We start from the raw sequence: 18,057 nt of genomic DNA, 5'->3' as shown, positions 1-18,057 counted from the left end.
CCCGCGAAGCCCGCCCGGCACACGCACGCGCCCTGCACGCAGCGCCCGCGGCCCTGACAGTCCCCGGGGCACGAGGGCCAGGCGCAGCTCGGGCCGCTGAAGCCGGGGAAGCACACGCAGCGCCCGCGGACGCAGCGGCCCTGGTCGTTGCAGTCCTCGGGGCAAGACGTGGGTGCCGCGGGCGCGGAGGAGGCGGGGGTCTCCGCGGGCTCCGAGCAGGTCGCGCCGCCCCAGCCCGGCTCGCAGGAGCACGCGCAGCGGCTCAGGTCGAATACACCGTGGAGGCTGCAGAGGCTGCGCACGTCCGTCTTGCCTGCGGCGGAACCAAGAGGGAGGCAGGCGTCGGTCTCCCGACAAGAGAAGGAGCCCGTGGGGCGCCCAGGGGTAGGGCCGGCCTCACTCCCTAAGTCTACCCTAGCTGCTCGCTGGTTCCTGCGCTTGTGAACGCGACAGTGTGTGCACGCGCGCGTGCTTAGGGTGGGGGGCTTAGGAAATGCTTGGGTTGACATCTAGCCCCGCTCCACTCTCCAAATTGTGCTCTGTGCCCTGGCCTCGAAGGCCGGACTCTTTCCAATTTACATCAAGGTCCCTCATGGCCAGGCCCCGTCCCCTCCTCCTCCCAGTGCCCCTGCTCACCTGTGCCTGCCTGGGCAGCGGCAGGACAACAGCCCCCGCTGCACTGCTCCTTGAGCCCCCTCACCAGCGCCTCCAGGGCCTCCAGCCGGGCCCTCAGGGCCTGCACCTCCGATGCAGGGGCAGAGGGCTCTGCGCCCGGGGCACAGCCACAGCCGGCCGAGGGCGGGAGGTTGATGCGGTGGGTGAAGACCACTTGCTTCTCCCCTCCCTCCACCGTGTGTTCATAGTGCTGAGAAGAGGGGCGCCCCTCTCCTGCCCCTGCCGTGCGGCCCCCTGGCCGGGGAGGGGGCCGTGGGGCTGGGAGTGTCACATTGGACCTCGGGGAGAAGGGCCCTGCTCGGGCTGTGCCCAGCAGCACCAAAAAGGCCAAGCCGATGGTCAGGGCTCTCTGGGCTGGCATGATCCGGAAGGCTGCAGGGAGAGACAGATAGACAGACCTAGTGTGAGAGGTGCTTCAGGAAGGAGACAGCGCACCCCACACCCCATCACCCTTCAGCTCACAGACCTCACCCAGCTCTGCCCTGGCACCCAGCCCCACTGCAGGTCTCCCTCTTGTGGAGGTTAGTAGGTCCTCCTGCTGCAGTCCCTCCCCCTTTTGTTTTTCCAACCCTAGAGGCTTTCTCCAGCCTCAGGGCCTTTGCACCGTGCACTCTGGGTGGCCTCACTCAGCTTGGTCAGCTTTTAAGGCACAGCCCTTGGCCCTTTCACAGACGCCTGGGCCCAGGAGTCTCCCACAGGCCCATCACAATGCCTGCTCCTGCTCCTTCTGGCATTTTCTGGGCCTGAATATCCATTTGTTGCTGTGTCTATTTGTTTGCTTTGTCTTACTCCCACTGCTAAGGTAGGAGCTTCAGGACAGGGTGGAGATCTGTGGGGTGGGAAGACGGGCATCTGCTGGGAGCCATCAGTGGAGGGGAAGCCAGGGCCAACCTGCCCGGCCTGGGACTTCCCGGGCCCTGGGCCCAGCTCCTGTCCTCTCCCAGTCTGCGGTGTGGGGGGACCTCTTGCTCCCGCCTGTTCCTTAACCTGCACCCACACCTGCATTGTTCTCCTTAGCCTTTGATTGCTTTTCTTTTTTCTTTTTAAATACTTTTTCACCTTTGTTTTTTACTTATTTATTTTTTGGTGGAACCAGGGATTGAACTGAGACCCTTGCGCTTTCCACTCAAGCGCTTATTCTACGGAGCTATCTCCCCTGCTCCGCTTTTCTTTACTCTTTTTTTTTTCTTTACTTTTTATTCACCCGTGTTTGGAGCACAGATTGAGCTCATTTGCTGTGGGGACTTCATGCAGGTGCACAGCACGACCTAATTCTTTTTACATCTCTTTTCCTCCACCCCCACTAGCTTTTGACAGACTTAAATGTCTCCCTTTAAAAAACAAAAGAATGAAACCACAACCATGTCCTCTCACTGAAGACATACATTGTCATACACTGAGACTTAGTGCAAAGGTTCGAGGGTTTACAAGATAAAATAGGGACCAGAGACCCAGGCATGTGTGCTCACTTGATTAACGACAAACGTGCCCCCTCATTAAAAGGATAAAAGATGATCTGTTCAGTGAATGATGCTGTCATTTGAAGATATAGGTCAAAAAATCAGTCTTTGTTATATGTCCAATCACGGAAATTACTGTAGTGAGATGGATCTTAGACCTAAATATGAAAGGCAAGGCCTTTCTCTCTCCTTTAAAAATTTATTTGATACAGGTCTCACTAAGCTGATCCTCTTGTTTCAGCCTTCCCAGTGCTGGGATTACAGGCTTGTACCACCACGCCAGGTTTCAAGGCCAGCACAGTCCGAGACCAGCACAGCATGTAGTACTGGGGATCAAACTCAGGACCTTGCATTTGATGGACAGGCTCTTAGACCACCAAGCTATCTCCCCAGCCAGGTATTGCCTTTCTGATAACATCTTTCAAAAGAAAAAACAGGCCCAAATCCTTATAATTTGAGAGTAAGAAATGATACTTTAAGTGGAACACACAAAGCCAAACCATAAAAAAAGAACCTGATTAGAATTGAACACAAGGCCTCGTGCGTGCCAGGCAAGCACTCTACCACTGAGCTACATCCCCAGAGCAAGAACTAGCTTTTGGTCAATGACTGACATCAGTAAGAAAGCAAGAAGGCCAGCCACAGATAGGGAGAAACTATGCAAGACAAACACAGAGGATTAAAATCTAAAACAAAGAACTCTTTTTTTTTTTTTAATAATAAAATTTTATTTTTTCCAAATGTACACCTGGTTGAGCCTATTCATCATGCATCTTCACCAGCGGCAGGAGCATCTCCACCCTTGGTATTTCTGGTATAAATAACTTGAGCTCTGTGCTTTGAAACCAACTTGATAAGCCCTTTACTAAGGAGCTCCTGAAGGGCTGCTCTGGCCAGTGATCCACGGATCTTCAGTCTCTCAGAGACCACAGCAGGCGTTATGAGTTTATAGTTGGGAACTTCCTTACAGAGTTTGTCGTAAGTAGCTTTATCGAACAGAACCAAGTTGTTCAGCTTGTCCCGAACTTTGCCTTTGGACCACTTCTTTTTTTTGGCCTTGCCCCCAGATTTGTTCAGTGGGTCTTTGTCTTTCTTGGCCGACTTTCCGGCATCTTTCTTCTTCTTGTCGTCTTTGGGCGGCATCGCGGAGCCCGGAGAGCAGCGAAGACCACTGCAGGCTCGTCAAGATGTCGGACAGAAAGCCAAAGAACTCTTATAAAACAAAACAGCAAAGGACAGGGGCCAGAAGAGGAGAGCTCGGAAAGCCCAATAGCTATCAAAAGGTTTACAATATCGCTAGTGAGCAGGGAAATGCAAATTAAAATCACCACAAGAAGCCACTAAATACCCCCTAGCATGGCTAAAATCCCCAGGACTATTGTCACGAAGCAACTGAAACTCTTCGCCACTGCAAGCAGAAGCATGGGTTCAGTGGAACCACTTTGGAGAGTGCTTTGGTAGGATCTGCTTCAGCACACAGCCTACGAGCTGGCGATTCCACTGCTTGGCAGCTATCCAATGACAGTGTCTGCATATATCTTCCCAAAGACATGAAACGGCCTTAAGACTCAGATTAGCCCCAACTGGAAACCACTCAATTGTCCATTGAGGGGGCCGGCTAGATAGCGCAGCTGACTGAAGTGCCTGCTTAGGTAAGCTTAGGCAAGTGCAGGGGTTACGGTTCGATCCCTGGCACCACATGCCGCACCAGCCCCATCCCCAGGCAGACCAAGCCAGTCAGAGTTCCGGTGGCAATGACACATGCCCGTAATCCCAGCACTGGGGAAGCTGAGGCAGGAGAACTGCCAAGTTAGAGCCCAACCTAGACAACTCAGTGGCTTTGAAAGACCATGCCTTGAGGGCCGGCCAAATAGCTCAGTGGATTAAAACGCCCTCAAGCAGACACAGGGGCCGGGGTTTGATCCCCGGGCCTGCCGTGCCAGCCCAGCCCCTGGGCACGCTGAGACTGGGCGTGGTGGCACATGCCTGTAATCCCAGCTCTTGGGAGGCTGTAAACAGGCGGATCACTACGAGTCCAATCTAGTAGTGAGATCCTGAACACCCTGTAGACCCGTCCGTAAAATTAAAAAAGAAAGAAAGAAAGAAAGAAAGAAAGAAAGAAAGAAAGAAAGAAAGAACCTGCCTTGGGCTAGCGAGATAGCTCAGCAGTCTGAAGTGGCTGCTTAGGCAACCTCAGGGACCAAGCTTCTATCCCTGCACCACCTGCCATGCCAGCCCTGCCACAATAAATAAATAAATATCTTAAATTTTTTTAAAAAAGACCCTGCTTCAAAATAAGAAAGAAAGAAAGAAAGAAAGAAAGAAAAAAAAAGAAAGAAAGGGGCTGGGGATGTGCCCCAGGGCAAAGGCTCTGGGCTCCATTCCAGGAGATAGAATAACTTTTCTGGATACCACACAGGCAGGAGTTACAGGAATTTTCTGGAAACGCTTTGTATCTTGATCTAGGAGGTGGTTAAACAGATGTATATATTCAGAAATCCATTGAGCTATACACCTAGGAACTGTGCATTTAAGTGTCTGCATGTTAGACCCTAAAAACAAGAAAAATCCTTCCCGCATACCCACACGCTGCCGCGGCATGCATTTCTCGCCCCTGCCTCACGGCCAGCCTGTGCTTCCGTTTCACTCAGCTTTCCTCAGAGTCACGGAGCCCCGCTGACTGCAGCCTCCCGTCTCAGACATCTCCGTGTGCCACACCAGGCCCACGCTGAGCTACATCCCTGGCCTTTCTGCACGTTCACTTGGAGGTGGGGTCTTCCCACATTGCCCATGCTGGGCTCCAACTCAGGACCTCCCTTTCACCTCCCGGGTGGCTGGGATTTGGGCGTACACGGCCACGCCCAGGCATCTAAACGCACTTCCCATCGTGTTGTCCTGTATAGTGCCTGGAGGAATCCGTGGCACTGAGGCGTGGCTGGGGTGGCTAAGGACTGAGCCCTGCTCTGTTCAAGCTCCCCAGAGGGGGCTGCAGTGCAGAGTTAGTTGAGCCCACTGCTCTCAAGTCCCAACGGCACATAATGAGTCAGCCCTGTGCCGCCCTCATCTCCACAGCCACGGGGCCACCTGCCTCCTTGGCATCTCCTCTGGCACCAGACTCAACTGTCCTGCCTAGGCCCGTCCCCTCCTGGTGCCCCCTACTGCCGCTCACGGCCCCATCTGCCATCCAGCCTAAGTCAGACTCACATAGACTGTCCCGTGCCACCACGTTCCAGCAACTTGCCTCGAAAGTCTCGGCACCGTGGGAATTCCCACTGTCACACTTATAACAGCCTGTGACCTTGTGCAAAAAGATCTAGGATGGGATTCTTTCATTACTTTCTCACCTGCTCTCAATCTACGAATGCACTAATGAGTTATAAAGCTATGCGAGCCAGGCTCAGCAGTGCACGCCTGCAATCCCAGCACTTGGGAAGCTGAGGCAGGAGGCCAGCCTCGGCTACTTAGTGAGTTCAAGGCCAGGGTGAACCACACACTGAGACTCTACCTCAAAAAACAAAAAACAAACAACAACAACAACAACAAAAACCAGTCACACACAAAGAAGGGCAGTCACACTTAGTAACCGCTAGGTCTTCTTTGACGTGGACAGCAGCAGGGAGAAAGTCAGTTGAAATACTTTAGACTTTTTTTTTTTTTTGAAATGCTTTAGACTTGGTTGCAGATATTGTACCCAAGTTTCAGAATACTTTCATGTATTATGCACAGGAGAAAAAGGCAATGGACCCACGACCGGGAAACTTCTTCATCTCAATGGATGTCCTTTCCCTAAATTATCACGCAATTCATGATTCAGGGTGAAGACTTCTCAAATCAGAATGAAAAGGAAGGAAAGTATTTGTGGTGAAAAGCTTGAAGACGGAAACTTGCATTATAAGCACGACCACAAGGGTCAGTGGAGCGCGGCAAATGCAGGACACGAGACAAAGTCTTCCCAGTTCTTTCTCCCGACAGGTCCAGCCCCTCATTTGGATGGGAACCAGGTGGTGTTTGGCTAAGGAATGAAAGGGCAGGTGTCGGGGGCAGACTGCAAGATGGAGAAGCAAATGGTGAAAGACCAGCAGCTGTGCGTTATTGCAGGCTGCGGGGAACTGAGAAAGGGGATGCCTGGAGACTATCCCAGGAGGCCCTGGCGGGAGTCGGCCAGATCGCCCTGATAGTGCAGGTGCGGATTATAAAGATGCAAATAAAATTGTATTGATGATAGGAGACTTTAAGAAAAACATTGGAAATACTTTTTTTGAGTGTCAGTACTGGGAGGTGTCCTTTAGAAAAATGCATGAAAAGGGGCCGGGGAGATGGCTCAGTGCAATACACGCTTCCCTGGCAAGCACACAGGTCTGAGTTCAATCCCCGGTCCTGCCAAAAGAAAAAAAGAAGAAGAAGAAGAAGAAGAAAAACGAAAAGAAAAATGCATGAAAGAGCTGGACGTGGTGACACCTGCCTGTAATCCTAGCACTCAGGAGGATGGCTGCAAGTTTGAGACCAGCCTGGCTACAAAGTGAGCCCAAGGGCAGCCTGAGTTGCATAGGGAGACCCTGTTTCAAAAAGACAGACGAAAGAAAGAAAGAAAGAAAGAAAGAAAGAAAGAAAGAAAGAAAGAAAGAAAATGCACAAAGTTTAAGGCTGCTATTAAAGAAGCAGGCGGGCTGCGGCCGTGGCCTGGAGCTGGGAGCGCGCTGCTGGTGCGCAAGCTGGAGAAGGCAGTTGGCAGGGAGCAGGCGGGTGCAGGCTGCGGCCGTGGCCTGGAGCTGGGAGCGCGCTGCTGGTGCGCAAGCTGGAGAAGGCAGTTGGCAGGGAGCAGGCGGGTGCAGGCTGCGGCCGTGGCCTGGAGCTGGGAGCGCGCTGCTGGTGCGCAAGCTGGAGAAGGCAGTTGGCAGGGAGCAGGCGGGTGCAGGCTGCGGCCGTGGCCTGGAGCTGGGAGCGCGCTGCTGGTGCGCAAGCTGGAGAAGGCAGGTGGGCAGGGAGCAGGCGGGTGCAGGCTGAGGCTGTGGCCTGGAGCGTGGCCTGGCAGGCAGGGCTCTGGCGCCTTGGGAAATAGATCCACCGAATACCCACGCACTGTGCCGCAGAGCTCCAGGAGGGCAGGGACTAAAAGAATCCAATCAAACACAGGCTGATCTTCAGAGAGCTCAAGACGTGGCGCCAGAAGACAAAGCCAGCCAGGCAGAACTGCTGAGAGTCAGACGAAAGATGCAGGCCCAGACGGATGGAGAAAAGGCAGCACACGGAAAGATGGTCACTGAGAGGGATTCACTTTTGCCTGAGTTACGCATAGGAGGCTTAAGACAATGAGACAGCGTAAGTTACGTCCACATGCAGTCCCTGTGTCTCCTTTGACACTTCCGTTCCTCCTTGTTTACAGTTTAGAAATACTGATAGCTTCTTTCTTAACATCACAAAATGTGAGCCAAGTTGATCTTTTTTTTTGGCCGGCCCAGCCCACCCTGACGGTGGGGCTGGCGTGGCACGAGGTGCTGGGATGGATCTGCGGCCCCCTGCGCCTGCCTGAGCTTGCCTGAGCATGCCTTGCAGACCGCTGAGTGATCCTGGCAGCTCCAAGTTGATCTTCTGTAATCGCGGTCTGCACTTTCACAGAGGACGGTGTCCAGCCTGCTTCAGATTCCCAAGTCATAGCTTGGCGAGTGGGCAGATGTGAGCTTACGCGTGACTGTGTCTTGCTTCTCTCAGCCCTTCACGGATCGTGGCAGTTGTGGGCTGGTGTTTTATGCTTGTTGGCCACACACAGGCCCCTGCTTGGGGGCTGGCACACCTGCCGCAGAAGGCCAGCGAGAAAAGCGTGTGGGCTTCGTGGCCCTCCAGGCTGCCCGCCTGCGCAGCTCTGCAGCTGTCACTCACGTGGAGCTTCTTAGTCCCAGGCGACCACGCGACGCAAGTGACAGATGTGGCGGCTGTGTCTCAACAAAACTTTATTCAGAACAACAAAAACACCCCCCCCCTTTTTTTTTTTAATTTTAAAAAGTTAAAGGCTATGGGGAAGCCAGACCTAGAAGACATACATTTGCAATCCCAGCACTCCAGGAACTGAGGCAAAAGAATTACCAGCTTGAGCCAGCCTAAGCAAAATGCTGTGTGTGTGTGCGTGTGTGCGTGTGTGCGTGTGTGTGTGTGTGTGCACGTGTGCATGTGCGTGTGCCTACGCTAGGAATCATACCCAAGACCTTGCGCTTGCCAGGCAGGCGCTTGTGCCACTGAGATACATCCCAGCTCCAAGACTGTCCTAAAATTAAAAATTAGATTACATTTTTAAAAGAGCTCGGGATGCAGCTGATAGATAAGCTAAGGGGGTTGGGCCGAGCACCTGCTGCTCTTTTCTCAGCTGCCATATCCCTGAATCTTGCACATAATGGGTGTGCGATGAATATTTATTAGCTGTAGGAGTCCAAGCAAAGCCCAGACCACCCCTCCCGCGGTGGCCGCTCTCACCCTGCGCAGCGTACTTCTTTCCTACCCTAATTGGCCGCACTGGCTCTGCAGAGCACGCTTCTTTTCTTGCCTTTAACAGATGTGAAACCTCACTACTTTCTTTCTGCACTTGTCTTGGCCAGTTCCTTGTTCAAAACAGAAAGACCCTTGGGGCCAGGGAGATGGCTCGGTGGAATAAGCGCTTCCCTGGCAAGCGCAAGGGCCTGAGTTCAATCCCTGGTTCCGCCCCCGGCCCCCTACAAAACCTAGAAAGACCCTAAAAACCACCTCTAAAAGGAGTCCCCAGAACCTTGGGAGCTGGAAACCTATTTGGTGAAGCAGACAGGAGTAAGGCCCGTTGCTTCTCAGTCCTGTTTTCTCTGTCTCTGTCTCTCTCTCTCTCTCTAGTGTCAAGCCGAGAAGGACGAATGATTTTTTTTTCCTCTTCTCTCCCTTAGGAGGTCCTGATCCTCCTCTGTCACTTGGGCTTTCATCTGTGTGTGTGTGTGTGTGTGTGTCTGTCTGTCTGTCTGTCTGTCTGTCTTTCTCTCAGTCTCTCTCTCTGTCTCTGTCTCTCTCTCTGTCTCTCTGTCTCTGTCTCTGTCTCTCTGTCTCTGTCTCTCTGTCTCTCTGTCTCTCTGTCTCTCTGTCTCTCTCTCTCTCTCTCTCTCTCTGTCTCTCGTGAGAGCAGGAGCTCTAGAAGGTTGGGAAAATTAATGGAAGCTGGGAAACGTAAGCAGCCTTCTTGGGGCCTCAGGAGCCCTTTCCTAGTACGTCCGACCGTGTGGCGTGGGGAAGGGAAAGGCACAGCCTCTGCGCTTCTCCCAGGTGCTAAGAGGCCCACAGCCCTGCCCCAAGCTTGTCTTCATTTTTCCTCCTTTCCTGTTTTCAGTTACCCAGTGGGGGTACGAGTCAGTTAGGAATTGCCAGAAAGCCTGTTACCACCCCAGTGGTGGACTGGATGGTTCTTCATGTGCGACCGAGAGTGCAATATGCCTTTTTTTTTTTATTTTCCCTGATATCTGTTCAGCTTTCTCACTCTTTTGGATAGTGCTTGTACTCAAAAATCTCATCTACATTTGTTCCCTAGGTGCCTTTTATCTCTGGGTGCCCTTAGTGAGTCACTTTCTCACAGCCTTGTTACACCTCAGTCCACCTTTCTGAATGTTTGGCAGCCATTTGGGGTTTGTCCTGTTAGTCGCCACATGGGTCCACCATGACTACTGGCCATTTTGGTTCATCGTGTGAGTCAGGCACATGGATCAGCCGTGTCTGTTGACCATTTCAGTTGGCTGTATGGGTTGGTCACATGACTCTGCCACATTTGTTCAACATTTTCTTTTTTTCCTACTGACCTAGTGGACATCAGTAAACCTCACTCTTACAGATAAGGGATCACATGGGCCTCTTCCCCACTTTTCTTCTCAATTGAGTTAGATTCCTTCCCTATTTTTTCTAACAGAAATTCAGGCAATTTAGAAATATGTGCCTGGGAGCCAAAAGAACAGGAAATAAAGCTCAACTCAAGTGCTTGCAAGTATGCAAAGTAGAGGGCTGGCGCGCACTGTCTCTCTATTCTACTTTTTTTTTTGGCGGAACTGGGGATTGAACTCAGGCCCTTGCGCTTGCCAGGGAAGCACTTATTCCACTGAGCCATCTCCCCAGCTCTCTATTCTACTTAATCTTGCTTTTTTTATATGTATTTTTATTTCCAAACTTTTGGAATTCTTTTTGTTTTTATGTATTTGGTTGTCACAGGATCTCACTACATGCAGTGGGGGTGGGGCTGGTGCAGCATGTGGTGCCAGGGATCAAACTGCAGTCCCTGTGCTTGCCTAAGCTTGCCTAAGCAGGTGCTTTAGACTACTGAGCTATCTCACCAGCCTTGGGGGATTGTACTGAAGAAAAGCACCTACTCTTTGTTAGACAGACATACTGTGATATTAGGTGGTTTTACAAATAACTAAGAGGTATCCAGCTAGTATAACATCCTGGCTCTGGAATCTTCTCTGGAAGATAGGTTAGAGCCATAGAGGAAGAGTCACAAATTCAAAAGGAAGTGACAGGGGATGGAGCTCAGCAGCACAACACCTGCCGGGCAAGCACAAAATCCTCAGTTGAATTCCAGGAAGAAAACAAAAAAAAAATTGCACCAGTACCATACAAGGCCAGATATCTCTGGCCCTGAAGGAGTCCAGCTTTAGTGGATGGCACTACAGTAACTGAACAGGTCTGAGACTGACCTAGAGAATGTCCTGTAAGGTTCCCATGTGGGAACTGACCCAGGAAAAGGCTCTGGAAGGTTTCTATGACCTTGTCCCAAGGAGTCCTGTCCTATCAGGTCGTGCTCTGCAGTTAAAAGGCTCAGGAACCACCAGGGCCTGTAAGGTCTCCACAAATGGGTTGGGGATGGACTCATGGATAGGCCACAACTTTTCCTGCCCACGAAACTCATTTTGAGGGACAACTTGTCCATTTTACCTGACTCCCTGTTTGAATGCCTTCTCAGATGGACATTCAGCAGTGCAAAGAGAAAGCAGGCAAATTTTGTGAAGGCTCTAAAACGTTTGTTGATGGTTCCATACCCTAACTATGGCTTTTGATATGACCCAATTAGACTGTTTCTAGAGGGATCTTCCTCCAAAACCTCCATCCTAAGGGAGGCTTTTTTCTTTCTTTCTTTCTTTCTTTCTTTCTTTCTTTCTTTCTTTCTTTCTTTCTTTCTTTCTTTCTTTCCTTTTTTGTGTGCCAGGGATCAAACTCAGGACCTTGCACTTGCTAGGCAGGCACTTATGCCATTGAGCCATCTCCCCAGCCCCTGCCTTTTTTCTTAAGTAGTCACTAGGCCCTAGAATGTACCGTAGGAAACTTCCAACAGGTCCCAGTGACTACCATTAGGATGAACTAGGAAATGGCATTTACTGTTCTTCAATTAGCTCTTCTGGCAAAAGGCAAGAAAAGTGTGTAAATCTCTCACTCTCAGGCTTTTATGGCTCTCTATCTCTGAAAGTCCTCCAAAGTATGGTATTTAAAGAGGCCCCCTGAGTAAGAGGAGATCAATATCGTTGCTGATCCTGTTCTAGGATGCCCACTTGTCTCTCAGGGGGTCTGGGTCTCTCCCACGGTTTCTACCAGAGGCCAGTGCCCCAGAGAGACCCAATATTTTCAAAAGATGCTGGTAGGCTTACAGATGGGCCCCAGAACCCTATGACTCAATTGCTGAACATGGCCTCTTCCATGTCCAACATCAGCGTATCCATGAGAATAAAAGCAGAAAGGCTGACAAAAGAAGACCAAAATCATGGCTGTCGTGACTGGCACAAGCAAGTCATCCATGGGAAAACCCAGAGCCAATTAAGGCCTGCAGAGAACTGGACACTGGCACAGGGCCACACCAGGTCCCTGGCAGGCCCTGCCCTGTGTGTTGGGAGGTTGATGCACCTGCCCCATGGCTGGGGGTCTCACTGCCCCTGCTCCCTGGAAGGGGCTAGCTCGCTGAAACCCTCATTTCCTGCTCTGATGAAGAGGATGGTAAGACCTGGGACAGTCTGAAAGCCTTGGTCACAAACATGCCTCTATAGAAAACCACAGGTGACCCTGGATGTCAAGGGTAGACAAACACTCTGCTTAACTTCCTCTGGAAGACCCACCTCCAGTTCTAAGGCCAGCATGGGGTCACGGAGATCCCTAGTTGGAGCTCCTGCTCTGATGCTGTCAGCTTGAAGGTCAAACGGTTCATATCTTCAGCTATCCCCCAGTGTCCTGCTCCCTTGCTATGCGGACTGCCTAGCAAAACTGGGGGCAACTCTCCAACTCTGGAAAAGGCCAAAGCAGCTTTCATCTGTTGGGACTATGCCAGGCTGTGTTTTACACACTCCTGAGATTATGACAAAGCCTAGAACCCCACTTTTGAGAACAGGTGTGACCTGCCCCTCCAAGGAGCTGTGGTTCATGGAACAAGCAACTCTGCCCAGGAAGAACATTAAGAGAAGGTTACCCAGTTTTCTGCTCACAACAGGTTACTGCGGTCAAAGCCCTTGGGCCAGGGACCTATGCTCAAAAAGCAGGGCTCATAGCACTGCCTAGGCACTGTCGAGTCCGCACAGCAATGTGCAAAGCAAGTGGGTTCCTGACGTCCAGCAGAGCACAATCGGAAAAGTGTGCAACTCCGAGAGGCGGTCTAGCTCCCGAGCACGTCGCCGTCGTTCACTGCAAGGGATCCCGGAGAGACGTGTCTGAAGTGTCCTTGGGAAATCACAGCCTGGCAGAGAAGCAAGCAGGGCAGCTGTACTCGCTCTCGGGACGCCAGCCGTAGCCCCATTCCCGAGTAACCCCTGATCTGGTTCTTCTTCAAGGGACACAGTGACAAGCTATAAAAGCCCTCCATATGAAAAGGTCACTTGAATTTTCACAGGACAAGGACTAGCAGCAGCCATCCAGCAGGTCTGGAAATCCTGCCTCTAATCCTGGGAAGCTCAGACAAGCTCCTTTGTTAGAATCTGCACAGAGGAGAGGGCCATATGCTGGGGAGGCCGGCAATCCCAAAGCCGGCTCCCCTGAGCTGTCGGAAGGAAAAGACCACCCAAACAAGAAAAACTAGTCTTGAACACCTCCAGAAGGCCTGAGGCTCCTCTTCAAAAAGCTAGACTCCATACTGCTCCAGGTGCACATGGGCAGTCACTAACGACCTCCGCTTTGCCACCGCCTCAGTGGGCACCTCACTGGGGCTCCTGTTTTTCATTAGATCCATAGTGCGCGTCGTCTTGCTGGGCTACACCTCTCAGGATTGTGGTGATTTACCTTATATCCCTTTTGCTATGCTCTCCACTGGATGCCTGGACATCTAAAATTACTCTCCTCACACATTTGCCAGGCTTTCTCCCATTCAGGAGGCAGCTCCATAGGCCTTTGTATATAGACCTGAACTCTTCTGTCATTACCTTCAGGTTGGTTTTTCTTTTCCAACCCATCCAGTGAGCTACAATACCCCAAGGTAGTTAGGAAAAAAATAATCTCCAGTGAGGACCTACAACCTCTCATATAAAATCTATGTGAAGGAGAGTCCCATGGGGAGAAGACATGTGCTCAGGCTTTCACAGAGAGCACATTGGCCAAGCATTGGCCGTGACTCATCCACATGGCTGCACTGACACAGGTTCTACAATCTGAGGTACAGGATCTCAGGATCAATCCTGAGGGGATTTCACTGACCTTCTCAGACCAAAAAGCTACAACTCTTGTTGCACAGGTCCTGCTTTACCTTGGTCTTAACCATCCAGTAGAAAAGTATGAAGACGAAATATAGGAAGTAAAGCCATGCTGTTATGTTGAGCTGTGGGGGACTCAGGTCAATAATTTCTGACATTGCCAGTTAAACAGAAGACCCAATGCTATTATGGGCTACTGGACTCTTTTAGAATATTTTGCTGAGTTTACACACCTATAATATTCAAATAACGGAACTTAGAAAAAATGGGGTATACCGATGAATGTCCATTTTGTATCTGTGTATTCAAAGTGGTTGGGATAGATATATAGTTGCATTCTCTTAATGAATAGAATGATTTGTTCTAATGGTGTTTGTAAATAGGATCACAAGTCTGCATCTTGTAGAGCAATTAACCACTAAGAAGAATATATGCAGTGTATTATTTGTTGAAACTGTACTTCCGATTTGATTTGAAACTGTCTCATTGCTATGTTTATCAATAAAACTTTGAAAAAAAATAAATCCTGAAAATAAAATAAAATGAAATAAAATCTATGTGAAGACAGAGGCCTGCACACCCTCAACATCCCATAATGAACGGAGGGTTTATGTCTCTCATGGGAACTGAGGCAGGAGGTTAGGGCATGGCAAACTGTCTGAGCAAGTGAGTATGGCCTGTCAATCTAGGACATGTGAAAAAAAAAAAAAAAAAAAAACAGTTCCCAAAGTCCTGCACTGGGGACCAATCAGAGAAAGCTATCTCCAATTCTCCCTCAGAGAACTCAAGCCAGCATCTGAAAGGATGGCCTAGACCTGGTGTCAGCCTTAGGGGAGGGAGGTACAAGGGATGGTGGCCCCTGAGTTCTGCAGAGGTGCGCTTCTTTTCCTACTTTCAATTGGCCATCACTTCTCTGCACAGTATGTTTTCTTTCCTACGTTTAATAAATGTGAAAACCCTACTACCTTAAAAAGAGGGAGAAGGAAAGAAAGAAGAAAATGAAACAGAGAGAGGGGAGAGAGAGAGAGAGAGAGAGAGAGAGAGAGAGAGAGAGAGAGAGAGAGAACTGAAGCTTTGGACTAGGATTAGGATTAAGGCTGGAGTCAAGGACAGCACCAAGGTCAGGGCTAGGACCACGGACAGTGTCTCAGACCAGGAGTCGTTAGAAACAGTAGCCAGGGCAGAAGACTCTAGGACCAGGCTGGGGAAGCTCCTGGAAGAGCAGATGGTAAAAGCATTTGGGAAAACTGCTTGGCCAGATCCACTCAATTTAGTAAAGCTGAACATATGCAAGCCTTATAACCCTGTAGCGCCTCTCCGGGGACTATAACCAAAACCACAATACTACCCACAGTCTCCCCACACTGGGGAAACCCAGAGGTCTGGCATCAGTGCAGTGGACTAAACACACTGTGGTTTATTCACACAGTGGAATAGTAAAGCAGTGGGAATGAGCTACAGTCATATCCAATAATGTGGATGGATCTTTCTAATTTGAGGTTGGGCAAAAGAAACCAGAAGCCTAAGAGAATGTGCTGGGTAATTCTATTTACATAAAGTTGGAGAGAGGGTGGCTGTAGTGTTCTAAGCAGAAATTCAGTGCCATTCATGTGGGGGGAGAGGCCAGAGGGCCATGTGGGAACCTGGGGTGCTAAGGATACTTACTTAATTTCTTATTTATTTGTTTTGCTGTGGGTCATCCCCACAGCTTTGCTCATGGTAGGTGAGTGCTCTACTACTGAGCTGAACACCTAGACACTTGAAAAGCAGCTATCTACTGTGTGTGTGTGTGTGTGTGTGTGTGCGTGCGTGCGTGTGCGCGTGTGTGGTGCTAGGAACTGAACGCAGGGAACACTGAGTTTCTCATTCTGGGTGACGTGTGTCCCCCTGTGTCAGTGGAGTTCTCTGAGGCAAAGGCTGGGAAGTAGGGGAGACCCGGCTGCAGCAGGAAAGATAGGATGGGGAGAGGGCTCCGGGGGCTGAAACAGGAGGACTGCTTGAGCTTGGTGCCAGCCGGAGCGACACACAGTAAACTCAAGGCCAGCCTGAACTGCGTGGTGAGCCCCTGTCTCACAGAATCCCACTAAATCCCCCAAAATATGGATATATAAATAAGAATATGCCTGTACATAAGCCTAGCCATCCACCCAAGTGAGCCTGCATCTTGGCACACATACATGTGCGTGAGATGTGGGCACTGGGAGCACACACGCACACACACACACGCACACACGCACACACACACACACACACACACACACACACACACAGAGGAACTCTCTCACATGCAGGAACTCTCTCTCTCTCTCTCACCCCTTCCCTTTTGTGCTCCTTCCCACCTATCTCACCACTGGATGACACCTAGGAAAGCAGCTATCACATCGGCTTGGAGGCCAGCAGAGAACCCAAGAGAGCCCTTTCGATGGGAGCAGAGGCCACAGCCCTGTGCTTCCCTGGCCGAGGGGTCCCTGGGGGCTGCCAGCCCTCTCCTCTGGGCACTGGTCCCTGCCTCTTCCCTGTGCTGCGGGAGGAGGAGGTCCTGGCCGTAGGAAGGGGTGCAGAGAACCAACCCAGGGGCTCTCTGAAGGCGGGAGGTTGCTCTCCGGTGGCGGGGTGGCCTCCCTGTCCCTCCAACGCCCTCAGCTCTCCGCTCTCTCGGAGCATCCGACTTTCTCCCTGGGAACTGGCACCCGGCGTCTCGTGTCTTCCGCTGCGCCTCTCTGAAGTGTGGCTGGAGGGGGCGCCCTCCCTGCAGTCGGAGGCCGGGCAGGGACGGGGGCACCTTCCCAAACTGTGACTCAGCACCCCTGGTATTCGGGGTTGTGGCCAATTCTGACACTTTGCTCATCGCTCATCGGGGACTGGAGGTCCCAAGGGGTGCGGAGGAGGAGGCGTTGAGAGAGAGGGTCCAGAGTAGGGGGCTGGTGCCGCCCAGAGCCCCTCGGCACACCCCAGCCGCATCTGGCCCTGTGGGGCTCAGGCAGAGGGGTGGGGATTAGGGACAAGGGAGTAGTGGGCGGTTTCTCAGTACTGGGTTCAAACCAGGTAGGAAACGGGCACCAGTGAGGGGGCGCGGGGGCCTGGTGCACCTCACCCTGGAGACTGAGCCGAGCCCTGGGAATGCGCAACTTGGAAGCGCTTTCCGGACCCCGGTAGGAAAGGTCAGGAGAACCAGGCCCGGGGGTGGTTGGGTGCTGAGCAGGGCCACCACCTCGGAGGGAGGCAGCGGGGGCGAGGCGCGGCCAGGGCTGGCGACAGGCTCAGGCGAGGGAGGACGGGAAGCAGGGGTGGCAGTGGCAGCCCAGGGTGTTTCCGAGTTGCTTCCCAGGGGTTTCCTCAGTTCCACTTCCAGTTGTCCCTAAGCCATCAAATTCTTTCCAGAGGAGATAAGACACCGCGCCCGGCCCAGTGTCACGTGTACCGTGGGCGGGCGGGAGGTTCGGACCGACCCAAGCCGGGAGCCCGGGCAGGAGACGGCCGGCGACGCAGCCCTGCGCCTCGGGACCTCACTCGGCCTCTGCGCCCCGCTGACCCGTGACTCACGCGTGCAGCGCGCTCAGCCAAGGACAAGGTCGGGAACTCGTCCGCAGGCTCCGCGCCCTGCCTGCGTCTGGATCCTCGCTGCGCCCCGCTCAGCATTTCCTGGGGGCTTCGGCCTTCCGGACCCCTGCCCAGGATAGGGGCTGGGGCGCAGGCACAGGGCTCCCTGCCTGAGACCTGGCGAAGCCCCTCGGCACCCCAGGGACCGGCTCGCCCTCAGCTACATTGCTGGGGACCCCACCGCGATTCCGGCGAGGTCTGGCCAGCCACCCAAACCTCAGCGATAGCCACCTGCACCCTGGCGCCGCGGGCCGGCTCCCCTTTTATGTTCCCGGCCTCTCGCGTGTCCTCGAGTCCCACTTCGAGGACGCCGAGCCCGCCCGCCCGGCACACAACCTCCCGGTGGCGTCGGTCCCCGTGTCCGAGGGAACCTGCCCGGATTCCTGGATGCCTTCGCCGGCGGTGGCTGAACGCGGGCTCGGGGCGCTGGCCTTACCTGGGCGGTGGGGCGCCGGCTGCACCCCTGCACCTGCTCTGCTCCGACGCCGGGAGCGGGGCCTCGGGCTTGGCACCTCTGCAGTCCTGGACTCCTGCGAGGTCACCTCCTGGTGCCTCGCAGCCTCTGCGAGCCACACCGCAGCTGACTGGCGTGGATCTGGGCCGGACAGGGAAGGGGCGGCGGCCTAGAGCTGCAGGGAGGGGAGGTCAGGAGGGGCGCGAGGTGGGGCTGC

General features: G+C 52.6%; 1 protein-coding gene and 1 pseudogene across 2 annotated transcripts in view; both read right to left on the bottom strand.

Moving 5' to 3' along the window:
• The window catches only part of LOC111818426 (tenascin-X-like), an 18,968-nt gene extending 1,070 nt beyond the window's left edge, over nucleotides 1-17,898 (bottom strand). The window contains exons 1-3 of the mRNA XM_023722369.1: nucleotides 17,823-17,898; nucleotides 637-1,047; nucleotides 6-313 (exon numbers count right to left, since the gene is read on the bottom strand). Of these exons, the coding sequence (XP_023578137.1) occupies nucleotides 6-313; nucleotides 637-1,036 (708 nt within the window). The 5' untranslated portion in view covers nucleotides 1,037-1,047; nucleotides 17,823-17,898. The remainder of the gene's footprint in view (nucleotides 1-5; nucleotides 314-636; nucleotides 1,048-17,822) is intronic.
• On the bottom strand, nucleotides 2,853-3,336 carry LOC101566208 (annotated as a pseudogene). The gene has a single exon (XR_001117227.2). The product of XR_001117227.2 is annotated as a 40S ribosomal protein S25 pseudogene (transcript).
• Nucleotides 17,899-18,057: the final 159 nt, after the last annotated feature.

Source organism: Octodon degus, unplaced genomic scaffold (assembly GCF_000260255.1).
Source record: "Octodon degus isolate 3935 unplaced genomic scaffold, OctDeg1.0 scaffold00005, whole genome shotgun sequence".
NCBI classification, from domain to species: Eukaryota; Metazoa; Chordata; class Mammalia; order Rodentia; family Octodontidae; genus Octodon; species Octodon degus.
Note: the sequence above shows the minus strand (reverse complement) of the source record. Positions and strands in the feature narration are given on the sequence as shown.